Source organism: Streptopelia decaocto (genome assembly GCF_964273445.1).
Source record: "Streptopelia decaocto genome assembly, chromosome: 13".
Taxonomy (NCBI): Eukaryota; Metazoa; Chordata; class Aves; order Columbiformes; family Columbidae; genus Streptopelia; species Streptopelia decaocto.
In genome coordinates this window covers 143,591-156,639 of record NC_138668.1, presented here as the reverse complement: position 1 = coordinate 156,639, position 13,049 = coordinate 143,591, and the positions used below count along the sequence as shown (strand labels likewise).

General features: G+C 46.3%; 1 protein-coding gene across 8 annotated transcripts; it reads right to left on the bottom strand.

The window, feature by feature from the left end:
* Positions 1 to 107: 107 nt before the first annotated feature.
* DAGLB (diacylglycerol lipase beta) lies at positions 108 to 12,298 on the bottom strand. Of its 8 annotated transcripts, none has more exons than XR_014185278.1 (16): positions 12,066 to 12,298; positions 10,650 to 10,801; positions 10,183 to 10,357; positions 9,257 to 9,518; positions 8,027 to 8,152; positions 6,946 to 7,073; positions 5,833 to 5,959; positions 5,393 to 5,476; positions 4,874 to 4,951; positions 4,387 to 4,467; positions 4,162 to 4,289; positions 3,608 to 3,676; positions 3,437 to 3,509; positions 2,665 to 2,918; positions 838 to 1,855; positions 108 to 595 (listed from the first exon to the last, which is right to left on the bottom strand). XR_014185278.1 is itself a non-coding variant. In XM_082064185.1 (15 exons), the coding sequence occupies exons 1-15, from the start codon at positions 12,158 to 12,160 to the stop codon at positions 1,654 to 1,656; spliced, it is 2,034 nt and encodes a 677-aa protein (XP_081920311.1). In that variant the 5' UTR covers positions 12,161 to 12,298; the 3' UTR covers positions 108 to 1,653. The 8 variants fall into 8 exon arrangements, 2 of the variants coding, with proteins under 2 accessions (XP_081920311.1, XP_081920312.1); XR_014185279.1 differs by having other exon boundaries at positions 890 to 1,855; XR_014185280.1 differs by having other exon boundaries at positions 108 to 833; positions 936 to 1,855.
* Positions 12,299 to 13,049: the final 751 nt, after the last annotated feature.

Here is a 13,049-nt window from a genome sequence, read left to right as displayed (position 1 = left end):
TGCAGGGAGCAGGAGCCCCGTGCTGCGCAGCGTCAGCTCTTCCAACAGCTACAGCCCAGAGACTCATGTCGCTCGTATTTCACCCGGTGTACCTGAACACAGTCAGACAGGTTGTTACAGTGCATTTTATTTTGTCTCCATAGTAAGTATCACAGGAAGAACATCCACACAGTTACTTTCAACCACATCATATTACTTATTTCCATTTTTTTAATAAGAAATGCTGCTGAGACTTAAAGAAAAAAAAATTAAAATACACACTAGAAACAAAGGAATCCACTTTTTAAAAAAATCAGTACAACTGATAAATTTTTGGCAGAGTTAGATTAGTGCTCCTGGTAGCCAGAGCTGGAGATGAAGATGATGCCAGAGCACGAACTCTTTTTTAATTTTCTCCTCATTAAGTAGTTAATAGTTTAGTTTAGACTCACTGAAAGTAGTCCTGTTGATCAACAACATTAAAAAATACTGGTAGATTAAAGAATATTGCACATGTGTATCTAAGCAGCATTTAACCACAACACTCCCTGCCCCAGGATACTACCACAATCTGTAAGAAAAATAGTGCAATCGCTCAGAACCGTGGGCAGCCTGCCTGCACGCTCCTGCCCGCACGCTCCTGCCCGTGCGCTCCTGCCCGCACGCTCCTGCCCGCGCTCCTGCCCGCACGCTCCCGCCCGCGCGCTCCCGCCCACGCTCCCGCCCACGCGCTCCTGCCCGCACGCTCCTGCCCGCGCTCCCGCCCGCGCACTCCTGCCCGCACGCTCCTGCCCGCGCGCTCCTGCTCGCGCGCTCCTGCCCGCGCTCCTGCCCGCGCGCTCCTGCCCATGCTCCTGCCTGCACGTTCCTGCCCGCGCTCCTGCCCGCGCTCCTGCCCGCGCACTCCTGCCTGCACGTTCCTGCCCGCGCTCCTGCCCGCGCTCCTGCCCGCGCACTCCTGCCTGCACGCTCCTGCCCGCGCTCCTGCCCGCGCTCCTGCCCGCGCGCTCCTGCCCGTGCGCTCCTGCCCGCGCTCCTGCCCGCGCTCCTGCCTGCACGCTCCTGCCCGCGCTCCTGCCCGCGCTCCTGCCCGCGCTCCTGCTGCAGAGCCGCTCGCCTGCCGTGGAGCTGCAGCCGCCTCTCTCGCACCGCAGCACTGCGCTTCTGGCACCTTTCCTGTCACCTCCTGGCTTTGCCAGGATCGGTCGCAGCGCTGAGACGCTGAAGTGACTTTGAAGCAGACCGGGATTTTTCTTTTTAATATTTCTTTTAAGGTTGGACTGGGCTGTGCTCTGCTTTGTAGGCCAACCTGTCCTCGTGCACTCACGGTGTCAGGTATTCAGCTGAAGCCGTGCCGCTCACGTGACGGCGTACACAGGCGCAGGTGGACCTTGTGCTGTTTCATTCTCTAAAATCTCAACCTTCAGCATAAATGCAGAATCTCTGCTTTAACCCGGAAAATGTTACTCAAGATTGCTGCAGAGGCAAGGGCACAAGTACCCTTGTTTCTTTTATACAATATGAGAAAAGTATTGAAATCCACTTCAGTATGAAGGCAGAATGAGTCCTGAATACTTGAAACCTGCAATTAAAAAAACAAAAACAAACAAAACAACAAAACAAACAAAACCAACAAAAAAACCCAAAACAACCCACCCGCAACTCCTCTTGGAGTTATGGTTGTACCAAATTGGTGTTACATTCTTCTCGTGTTTGACAAGAAATACAAGATCCAGGTTCCTGAGACAAACTGTTGAGAGCTTTGAGCACAACATCTGGCATGTGGTCTGTTACCATTTTGGGACTTATTAAAATGCTGCTGAAGACTGTCTCATTTGACCATCTTGCCGTGTATTTAATATCTGAAGAGCACAACCTATAAAACAAACAAAACACACCACAAGTACAACTGCTCAGACTGTCAGAACTGGTGCTCAGTGCCACACCTGGAACAGACAAGCTGGAGACTGGTGTCCTCCCTCCGGACCGGCCGGCACGGGCGGCAGCGCTGAGCTGGGCGCACCGCGGGCGGCAGGACGGGCAGACGCGACTGCGCCTTCACCGCGAGAGCAGCAACCGACTCGTGCTGCTCACAGAACACGGCGCACAGCCCGGGCGAAGGGGAGCCGGGTAAGTGCTGCATATTCACGTGGTTAGTGACAAATTCAGAGAGTAAGTCACAGTAGGAGACTAGACACTAGATTTAATGCTGCACATATGATGTATTTTGGATTTTATTTTACAGAAGGTACATGGTGGGGGTTCTTGTGTATTAGTCCAGTTAAGACAAAAACATGATTAACTACTGCTGTGCTGTGGAGTAAATGAAGGAAAAGAAATGGACTCAGTAAAGTAGAAGAGCAGCCATCAAGAAAACCTGCCAGGTCACAGGTGCTATCTAACTTGTAAAACCAGTATTAAAACTGTTAAACAGTAAAGATGTGAAGCTTAAATAAAATACTAATCTACTGAAAAGCCAGGAGAAAAGTGTGTTTCTTCTCGAGCCCTTTTCTTCCCTTTTCTATAAGTTGCATTTTTTTCTTCTGCACAAAATAAAAACTGAAAAGCTGGCTAATGCCTAAAAACCAAAGACGGTATTGGAGACGTGGAGCTGGAAACGTGGACTTTGAAAGTGAGAAGCAGCTTTAAGTAGATTTTAGGAAAACAAGACATTTTTCTACTTACCTCTTAGAGCTGGATTCTTCTACAATATGGATAATCTTCCCAGGAAGATACAAATGAGGATACTGAGGTGGTGAATTTAAATGTGATTCATCCTCAAGGGCACTGTATGAAGGTGACCGACGAACCATTAAACTCTCCTCAGCTAGAAGTGGCTGCGTGAGGGCATCTTGGTTTCTACCATCCAGCTCGGTTGGGAAGTCATCTGGATCCCCTCCAAATACTTCATACCAACAGCCACGCAGCAATATCTGGTACTAAATTCAGAAAAACAGTCGAATTGAGGTTTGGAATCTCTTCAGGTAACTCATTTCAGTTGCGTGCTTGCATGCACATCATCTGAAACTACAATTAAAAGATTAAAAAATACTCTATGCACATGATCCCAAAACTTTTTGTTTGATAAAATCTTGCTGAATTTTCCCCACAGCAATATCTATCTCACCGCTATCTAACCCAAGCTACTAGTAGCACTACGGAAAACTCCCATCTTCACCAGATTTTCCTTTATCGGCAAAACTAGCAAACAGATAATTTCAGGTCTTGGATGTTGTGCACAGATATCGTCCAGGTCTTGACGAATCTTAATTTCCAACAAGAAAGAGACTAACACAAATACTGCTGGATTAAAACTAAACACTTTTGTTCCAAAACACAATTGTAACTCTCAACATTAAAATCAAAAATCCACACACCACTTGTCACTTCATGGAAGCTGGGGCTTAACGCAGCTAACGATTCCACTGACTTTTAACCAGGAACTGCGTTTGGTTACCTTGGGTCTGTTGCAGTTTGCCACAATTCTCACTATTCTCCTCTTTAAATCCTCCATGTTGGGCATGCTTAACCTATTTAAACACACAGAGAACAAAGTAAAGCAAAGCCTCCTATTCTCTGCAATCTAATGCATTCCTGAAAGAACACCTTAAAAATATGTCCATCTCACCTTGCAACAAGGTCCTTCCCAACAATGACTGAAACAATGAAGTGCTTAGTGTAATCCGCAAGAGATTTGCTTTAAAAAGAAATGATACACTTTAGATACACTAAAGAGATATGGACATTTTAGTTTTATGATGATTGTTATCATTCAATAAAAACACAATCTGTGGCGGCAGCAGCAGCGTTTGCAATCAGTTCTTCAGTGGGCTTTCAGACCTGCTTGCTACAGGTCACAGGGTCACTTCAATGCTGACTGTAACAGCACACGTAGACATCAAACAGGCCAAGCTACACTAGGCAGGTGAACATTTTATTTCCAAAACATTTATTTTAAATTCTAATTATACTACCTGACAGAATTCACTAGATATATTTCATTCTGTAATATTCCCCCAAGAACTCAACTGTAACTAAAATGGAGCAAATCTAATTCTAGTAGAGGATGTATAAACAAACTCTTAGCACAGTCAAGCTCAGAGTTATCATCTAACATTTTTGTACACTACCTTGAAGACTTCCACATCTTAGACACAGAACCAAATAACACAAGTTTCTTACCTTAGAAGCCCTCCTGGAGGAGAAAAAGCATAACATCTTAATGTTGGGAAAGAGTTCCTGAGCATGACTGCCAAGATGGAAGCTGTTCCACCACCCAAACTGTGACCAACTATCACAAGTTTATATTCCTGTGGACAGAAAGAGAAGCTTGAAACGCAGACGGACGCAGAAAAAAAGCTTTGTGTAATTCTTTTGGCAAACAAAATTATTTGGAAGGCAACTTACTGGAGCAGTCGTGAAAGCCTGGTTTAAAATTCCATCATTTATTAGCTTTCTATAGATGTAATTTGCAGCTTGAGTTATTCCCTACAAGACACCATTGAAAGTTAGAAGAGAAGGATGTTACCTAATGTGAAGTGTGATACATATATACTTTAAATACAACACCATCACAGAATGACCCTCATTTTGCAAAGCTGGTCTTCTCTTTTAACATGCTCCTGACAGAAGTCTAGTTATAAACAAGCAATCTTGTACATAATGGTTAAAACGTATTTGGAATTTTTAAGAAGGATATGAAGTCTGACAAGAGGATTACAAATTCTGCCTTGCAGTTCCAGAAGGCAATATTTGCTGTGACAACCAAGTCACTGAAATAACTTATGCAATCCGTCTCACAAGGAGAATACTGTTCCTGTTTAACTAAAGGCTGCAAGGTGCTTATCGTTTTCTTACTGCTGAGGATTTATGAACAGCTACAGACCATACACACCTTATGCACAAAGCCGTTCTCTAAAACATCCTCCAGTGTCAAGTCTTCACAGTCCGCTGACAGATCAGTGAGGATGTCCTGTGAACAAGACAGCTTCTGTCAGACCTCTCTGCAGGGCTTCAGGGCTCATGCTCTGCGCTCAACATTGTCACAGGGACATCATCAAGCTGACTTCCAAGTTTGTCAGCAACAAACCACAACCCACCATAAACCACCACCCCAGGAAATATACACGGTGGTCACAATTCTGATTTTAGCAACTCTTTTCAAGTTGCAAACACAAACATTAGGAATGCACCTCTACTCAGAGCGAATAGGAATTACCGCTGCCCATCCTCCACACTCTCTTGCACTGGCATAGGGAGTATTAAACATCCAGGCACTGGAGGATTTACAGCTCAAGCCTGGCAGACTCAGACCTGTGAGTTGTTTTCACATGTGCCAGTGTAACACAATTACCTCTAAAAACTAGTTCACTCATTTCTATAAAGCTAATTAGATATATCAGATGGAGGATACCTCAAAAGACAAAGTTCCTCTCACTGCAACCACAATAGCTTCTTTTCTGTGATCCAAAGCAACAAAAAATGGAATCTCATAGATCTGGAGGGGAGAAATGTAATCAGTAAAGACACCAGCCTTTTCTAAGAGTAAGCATATGTTCTCACCTTCCAAAAGCTCTCTTATTGAACTCTATTGCATTATGGAAAGGAACTGAATTATTGTCTTATCAAGTTACTCTAAGTGCCTTTATTGCAATACTGAGACAGATTTATGACAATGGTTTTGTGGCTGTTCCTTTAGATTAGAAAACAAAACAGAACTGAATGTTTCAGGGCCTGATTTAGCTTTGCATTTTGCATGTTATAAATGCTGAAGGCAAAGTAGAAACTTCAGCCCTCACTTTCACTGAATTAATCACTAAGTTGTTTTGCTGAATGCCTGTCTAGATTGTTTACCTTGTTATGAAAACTGATATGAATGAAGTCTCTGTACTGCAGTCCTGTTATTTTTAGGATGGATCCAAAGTGAAAGTTATGACGATCACTGCCAGTTATATCAGAATCTGTTGGTCTATTTCCGCAACTAACAAACACAGAAGAGAAAAACTTTCATGTTCCTTTCAAGGAATCAAACTCGGTTACATTTGCAGAAGATTTCTGCCAGGAATCAAATGCTCTTTGTTTTTTTTTTTAATAACTTGTTTTCAATAATACCAGTAGTCTGGTACAAGGTGTTCCCTCTGCCCACAAACCTGGTTTTGCTTGAGCAGCATGCCGTACATTTTCAGGTCAAGGACTGGCAAATACACGGTTGCTACAGGACTATCAGCAGAGCAAACAATGCAATAAGAAAAGAATTCTTAAGACTACAGGCCACCGACAGAGAATACAAACAAGCAAAAAGGAAAATCAAAACAAATTCTGTACAGCAGGCTTATCTCATGTTTTCTGCATTGTCTTATGTGATATTTTCCCCTGCCCAAGTCACTTCTATTTCAGTACGTTAAAGAATTTCATGTTACTAATTAAGAAAATCATGGTTACAGTCACAAATGTCAGTGGTCACTGCAGTATCCAATAATCCTACACAGCATTATGCATATTTCAATACTGACTGTAAAACTTTTTTTTTTTTGAGTAAAGGGAGTAAAATGGAGAATGCAGGGACAGGTAACTTAAAGACAGGGAAAACTGCTGATACGCTTTTATTTCTATATATACGTATATGCCCAAAAGGCATATATGTATATACAGAAAAGCCTCATTTTAAAACACGTTTAGTTTAATTCCCATTCTTCCTTTGTCATTTTGTTAAACCATTTTTTTTTTAGCTCAGTCAAAAACTTTACTTAAACAAAAGCTAATTTGTTTCCGAGTGTGGAAAGATGTTAGAATTTTGTTTCTACTTTGATGTTTGCAATTGTGAAAGATAACTCTACCAGTCAAGCTTATGTACACCCAAGAGTGATTAAATTTAATGCAATAAAAATAGTGCTATTGAGTTATTTTATTTCTGGTAATGCTAGTTAAAAGAAAGTGATGTGTTTTTAAGTTCTTGATCGAACCTACCAGTCACCACTGAGCTTACAGAGTGCAGTAAAGGGGCTGGTGTATATGTAGTAGGGCCACCCATAAGCAGCTGCAGCAAACAGCATATAGTGAGCAGCATTCTCCAGCTCAACATCCAAATCATCTGTCTGAAAGGACACATGGAAAGGAAACAAAGGAGAGAGAGAAAGAAAGGTGTGTTAGGCAGCCCCAGAATAAAACCTGAGCACAGACCAGTGAAAATCAAGGCATGATTAAATATGCACTATCAAATAGGAAAGAGGAACTAAAACTAGTTGCTCATACTCCAGGAAAGACTGTTTATTTACATAGCTACACAGCTCAAGAATCTTGAAAAGCTCTCATTAAATTAGTTTATTTCAATACTTATACACTGAGAAGCTCAATACTGAAAACAACATTCACTCAATATGTTACTTAAGGTTATGTCAAAGGAATGGCTAAAAAGTCTGTAGCAGATCTCTCTGGCAAGGACTTTTAGGGCATGATGCCATCATATTGGCTTCATTCAAAAGGAATTTGATAGAAATTGCTTGAAGTAGAATTATATACTTCCATGAAATAGAGAACAAAAGAATTTACAAAGGCATTTTACCACAGAAGACTAGCAAAAATCAATTAGTAAACTGTAACCTGGTTTTGCTTGTTCTCTTGTCTGGATATTTGCAGTAGACATAATTTAAACAGACCACAATACTAAAAGACTAGCATTTCAGCTCTATGCAAATAGTACTAAATATTAATTTTCTCTCTGTTCCCTTTCTATCGCAGCTCTTCAACAATGATCAAATGTCCTAAATGGTTCCTTTTTGTACTTAATCCCCCGTTCTTATATGTCCTACTTGCAAAAGTAGAGAAATGTCTTGACTGCAAACTCATCAAAATATTTCCACTGCATGTATTAAGAATTTAAATTGTTGTAAATTTTTATAGTAGTGCTTAGTTCTTGTTAAAAAACAAACAAACAAACCAACCAACCAACCAAAACTAAAACACCATTGTGTGAAGAACTGCATTTCAGTTTGATCTGGCACCCTCTCCTAAAGTAACTGCACCAGAGACTGCAACAACACTATCTTACCACAAGAGATGATAGAGAATGACACAGGACTTCTTCAGGCTCTTTTGGACAATTTTCCATTTTATCTTGCTCTTGATGGAGCAGAATCAAACCAGCTGCTATGTCACTTGGCACCAGATCAGTGTCCTATACAAAGAAATGAAAGAGTGCTTAAAACCATGCTGCATCTCAGCATAGCAAGACTATCTCGCTAGGAAATGCACAAGAAATTTTATTTTTCAGTCCTAAAAATACATTTCACTCAGAGACAATGCACATTGGAAACAGAGGTCACAACAGCATCGAACCTCCCACCCCTCTGCACATATTGAATGTTTTCTTCAATAAGACCAATGACAATTCTAAACACATAAACTTCATAACTTAACAGAATACCTGATGGAAGACTAGCTTGACCATATACCAAACAATGGTCCAGACATTATTGATCACTGTTTGACACCACTATGTGATAAGCTCTATGTGCAAAGTCCTCTATACTGAGAGCAACTCAGAAGGACTTTACATGGGAGAAGGCTGAAGGGTTTTTATTCAACTACCTGGGGCAGTCATCCCTCCATCCTTCACCCTATAAACCACTGAGGAGGCTGTAGCTACACATCAGCATGCCCAAGTGCTGCTTAATAAACAAGAACTACTCATCTTGAAATCATGGACAGATTTCGAAGTCAACATGGAACTCCAACTGCCCGAGCAGTAGGTGACATGAATTTGAGCTCAATCAACAGTATGCAGACTCTTTTCCAAAAAGCAACCTCCTGCATGTGCACACTCTAGTCTCGTACGTGCTCCAAGTGGCTCAGAATGAGAAAGTTGCCTTAACATACTGTGCATCTCATTATTTTAACAGCCAGAAAGTTGTCTGATTCCTCGCTGTGGGTATGGCTCCTTACTCATTGTGAGCAGAAAAAAACCCCTGGATCTTCACATACTGAGGAAAAAAACCTCACCCTTGTTCTCCTGACCACTCGCCTATGGAGAATACTGTTTTCTCATAGCCCTCCCTCCACGCTTGTGAAAGGAGAGAAACCTTTGTTAAAAGGAGGAGAAAAATCAGCGTTGTGTACTTTATATGAGAATCGCTCTTAAGCTTGAAAGTGGTATATTCAAAACCTGACTTCAAGGCATAGGGTAGCATGAACCTCTGGCTGAACAAAGGTATATGTGTGTTGCAATGTCTGCAAATTCAGAGTTAGTCAGAACAGAACAAAGAAAAGCTTTCCATCTTACTGAAAAGTAGGTGCGGAAAAGCTCTGCGATACTTGTAAAAGCCACTCGGTGGTCATCGTCTTGCACAATACAACAACACAGTAACCTGATTCTTTTTTCCCAGACTCTGGTGGCGGTGTTCTTCACGTTATACAGCAATTGCCCTGACTGACTGCTTTCCAGGTTCCGATTTAGGCTATCGGTGAGGTAAAACGTCTTCTTCCCCCCAAGCGGATCAAAGACGATTACAACTCCAATGACAGTAAAGATGATGATAACCCAGCTGCAAAACAGAAGCAAGTGGGATTAAAAAAAAAAAAGGTGAAACCAGATACTTGTGACAAGTATGCAAGAAAATACAACTCTAGATCTTGACAGACAGAAAACAAAGTCAGTTATGAAATGCTGTATAAACACCATCTGTTATCACCTTAAGGGTGCAATGTTTTGCTATCAGGTTTTCAATCCACTAGGCACGAGAACAAGGCTGTCAGTTCATTTCACACAGGGCACCAAACTCAAAATCACAGCCCTGTGCTTTGCAAACAGCAACCCAGATGTGTGAAGGCTCCATTTTTCACTGCCAGTTAAGTGACTGAGTTACTACCTTCTTCACATGTATCCATTTTTCTACATTCCCATCTATCCCTCTTACCCTTTCTGATCTTCACCTCCTGTCTTTCACTCTAGCACATGTGCTCTCTCAAGACAAGTTACTCAGGCTTGTTTAGGAAAGGATACCAACTCATTCTAGCTGTCTAGATTCAAAAATTCTCTTCCTTTCAAAATGAAAGCACTTGACAGAGAAACCACAATAATTTACAAGGAATATCAAAGTCTCCAACTGTTGGAAAAGCCTTCAATAAACACATCCAACAAACATGTAAGTGGTATTTTTCCATTTCATGTACACGATCAAGCTTAGATTTGGGGGGAAGTACCTTTACCTTGCAATAACTGTCCCAATTATAACATTTATCACAGTCTTCTCACAGTGCACACTGCTGTCTGACACCCATACAGCTCCTACAACAGCCCAGAAGAATTCAGGCAAACAGAGAACTAGGCGAATGTAAAGTAGCTTGGGAAGTGATTTTCTTGGGCCTGGATTAGAAATTGTTCCTGAAATTACAGAGAGAATTTAATACAATAATTGTTTATTAATGCATCTTAAGTACATAAAATGCTACCCAGATATGTGAACTCTGTGAGCTTTACAGAAAGTAAGAAACTTAATTGAACTTATAAATTGTTTTCATACTAATGGAAAGCTATCACTGAAGCTGAGAAAAGAAAAACTACAATGAGTTCATAGCCATGATTCTTAGAATCTATTCTACTAATGCTAACTCCAGGTTAAAAAAATATATTACAATTCTACCAGATAAATATAAATATAATAATTATTATTTACCTTGCATACTGATGTATACAAGAGCAGATAACACACATATTATAGAAGCCAGGAGAATGAGGAGGACGAGCAAGTAGCTGTGCAGTAATCCTCCCCCAGGACAGTTAAACTGCCCCTTATGAACGGCGTAAACAGCAAGAATGCCAACCCACCTACAGGAAAGTACGATAAAAGTTATAGTTGGAAGGGAAAGGTGCATCCTGCAAAGTGATCAACTGATAAATAACTTCCATCTTAATTAAAGCATTGCACAGAGATTAATAGAGGGAGAGTTGTTATAAAAGGCATTTGTCAGAATGAAATGACTACGGGGTACTGGGCAGTAACTACAACAAAGCCACTGGCAGACGGAGCAACAGACTCTCCTCTTTACGGTGCTACTCATCTCCACAGACCCCGAAGAATCTGCGCTGATCTAAACACAGGAATCACCATAACAACTCTTGAATAACGAAACCACGTTAGTTAGCACCAGGCAGCGATTAAACACACGGAAGCGATGGTGGTTCCGTCCCGCGCGCACACAACACCGCAGAGATGCTGTTGCGCGATGCCATTGCACAAGGGGCTGTCACCAACCGGGCCGGGACAGCCCGGCACACCGCGGGTCCGGCTGGCACACCGCGGATCCCGCCGGCACACCCAGCACACCGCGGATCCGCCCGGCACACCGCGGGTCCGGCCGGCACACCGCGGATCCGGCCGGCACACCGCGGGTCCGGCCGGCACACCGCGGATCCGGCCGGCACACCGCGGATCCGGCCGGCACACCCGGCACACCGCGGGTCCGGCCGGCACACCGCGGATCCCGCCGGCACACCCAGCACACCGCGGATCCGGCCGGCACACCGCGGGTCCGGCCGGCACACCGCGGGTCCGGCCGGCACACCGCGGATCCGGCCGGCACACCGCGGGTCCGGCCGGCACACCGCGGATCCGGCCGGCACACCGCGGGTCCGGCCGGCACACCGCGGATCCGGCCGGCACACCGCGGATCCGGCCGGCACACCGCGGATCCGGCCGGCACACCCGGCACACCGCGGGTCCGCCCGGCACACCGCGGGTCCGCCCGGCACACCGCGGATCCCGCCGGCACACCCAGCACACCGCGGATCCGGCCGGCACACCGCGGGTCCGGCCGGCACACCGCGGATCCGGCCGGCACACCGCGGATCCGGCCGGCACACCGCGGATCCGGCCGGCACACCGCGGGTCCGGCCGGCACACCCGGCACACCGCGGATCCCGCCGGCACACCCAGCACACCGCGGATCCGGCCGGCACACCGCGGGTCCGGCCGGCACACCGCGGATCCGCCCGGCACACCCGGCACACCGCGGATGCCCCTCTCACGCGCGGCGCCGAGCGCCCCCCCCCCCCGCCCGCGCAAGGTTAACGGCCGCGCGCACCGCCTCACCACACGAGCCTCACGAAGAGCTCAAAGGCCCCCGGGAGGACGAAGTCGTCGCTGCCGATAGCCCAGCGCCTGCCGAACGCCACCAGCCCCGGCATCCTGCGGGCCGCGCCGCCGCTCCGTCACGGGCGCCCGAGCACCTGTGCCGGCCCCGCCCTTACGGGCCGCCCCCGCCCCGCGGTCCCCGGGCCCGCCCGCTCCCGCCGGCCACACCGCCCAGCGGGGGCAGGCGGTACGTCACGGGGAAGCGACGTCATGACGCACCACGCGGCGCCCCAACCTGCCCTGCGGACGTACGCCCCGCGCCCCGGATCGGGTTAAACCGCGCACGCGCGCTGGCAGTTCCCGCCGCTCCGCGCGCCGGCGGGGCAAGGCGCGGCTTCTCCCCCGGGCGCGTGCGCAGCGGCCGCTAGAAACGCGCCCCGCCCCGAGCGCGTGCGCAGAGCCCCGGGAGGGGCGGGGCCACCGGGGGGCGGGCGGGAGCGAGCGGGGCAGCCGCACAGCCCGAGAAAGGCGGCGTAAGGGCAGCGATTGCCCACGGGAGGGACCAGGGGACACGGAACGAACCCTGTGCCCAGGACTTGCACATCGCAGCACCCACTGGGTGGCGTTTCCACCGCCACGGGGCACGGGCGGCACCAGAAAACCGGCGAAAACGCTCAGCAGCTGCAGCAAATGCAGTCCGAACACTGACAACGTGTCCTCGGGCTGGGAGGTGTCACAGCTGTTGGCACTTGTTCCAGGAGCCCCGCAGCCTTCTCCTGCAGGGCCCTGCTCCTTCTGCCCAGGGACAGCACCGCCCAGAGGGACACGTGGCAACTGAACTAAAGCACAACACTAACAACAGGGAAGCAAATAACCTTCCCCCATCCTGAGGAGTTCACTCTCATGCTAACCAGCACAGATTGCATGTAGCCCCGTGGCTAGGACTAGAGTCACTCTTGTATTTCATGACACGGACAGACCTTGGTTTCAAGCAACTGTGTA